The sequence below is a fragment of the Fukomys damarensis genome, unplaced genomic scaffold (assembly GCF_012274545.1).
Source record: "Fukomys damarensis isolate Sample0158 unplaced genomic scaffold, DMR_v1.0_HiC HiC_scaffold_26461, whole genome shotgun sequence".
NCBI lineage: Eukaryota > Metazoa > Chordata > Mammalia > Rodentia > Bathyergidae > Fukomys > Fukomys damarensis.
This window is the reverse complement of record NW_022927373.1, coordinates 1-1,204: the sequence shown is the minus strand read 5'-3', so window position 1 is coordinate 1,204 and position 1,204 is coordinate 1. Positions and strand designations below refer to the sequence as shown.

At 38.1% G+C, this 1,204-nt stretch overlaps 1 protein-coding gene across 1 annotated transcript; it reads right to left on the bottom strand.

The window, feature by feature from the left end:
- Positions 1-456: 456 nt before the first annotated feature.
- On the bottom strand, positions 457-1,200 carry LOC104872231 (olfactory receptor 150; the record flags this gene model as incomplete). Its single annotated transcript, XM_010638437.1, has 1 exon — positions 457-1,200. A coding segment is annotated over one exon (744 nt), but the record flags the coding sequence as incomplete, so codon positions are not given.
- Positions 1,201-1,204: the final 4 nt, after the last annotated feature.

The window sequence follows — 1,204 nt, the reverse complement described above, 5'->3', positions numbered from 1 at the left end:
GAAAAGCATGTGGAAAAGCATAATGATATGGAAGCATTTTTAAAAACTAAACATCATATATTAATAAATGAAAAATTAAAAGAAGAGATATATATCATTAAGGAAAGGGTTATACCTGCTTTTAGATATAGGTGTAAAGTTTTTGATGATTAATTGATAGTAAGGCACTATGATTATTTTTAAAATACTGAAGCAATAAATTCTATAATGAAAAAACAAACTACTTGAAGGTGATAGAAATAGCTTTGGATAGAAAGATTGTGGGCTGTCTCAGAATTGTCTTTTCCATATGTGGCACCTTATTTAAATCCAGTCCTACCTTTGTACCTTCAGATCTTTTCTTCAAATGAACACCGGCAGTAAACTCATGACTTGTGAACATACACTGCTGTCTGTCATTGTGATTGTATCAAAACTACAGAAATTACAGATTGTCACTAAAGGAAAAATAAATTCTCACAAGAACTTTCTTTTTTCAAAGAACTTTTTTAAGGCAATTTTTACATCCCTATTCTTTAGACTATAGATTAGGGGATTCAGCATTGGAACAACAGTAGTATAAAACACTGAGGACACTTTCCCTCGGTTCATGGAGCTGACTGATGAGGGCTGCAGGTACATGAATGACAGAGAACCAAAGAATACAGCAACAGCTAAGATGTGGGAGCTACAAGTGCTGAAGGCTTTAAACCTGCCCTCAGTGGAGCGAATGCGGAGAATGCTGGCTATGATGAAGATATACGAGCTAAGAATGGTCAAGGCTGGGAGAAGAATATTAAATGCACTTAAACAGAGAGCTACTACCTCACTGACAAAAGTGCTAGAGCAGGAGAGCTCCAGTAATGGCAAAAGGTCACAGAAGTAATGGTTTATTACATCAGCCTTGCAGAAAAGCAATCTCAGCAAACAGACTGTGTGAGCCGTGGCACCAACCAAGCCCATGCTGTACACCTCGGCAAACAACCAGCAACATACTTGAGGAGACATGGTAACATTGTAAAGCAAGGGGCTACAGATGGCAACATAGCGGTCATAAGCCATGGTAGCCAACATGTGACATTCTGAGATACCAAAAACTAAGAAGAAGTAGAGTTGAGTCATGCATTGAGGGAAGGAGATAACATTCTTTTCCATCACGAAATTGACCAGCATTTTGGGGGTAACAATAGTGGAATTACAGAGGTCAATGAAGGACAGACTGCTG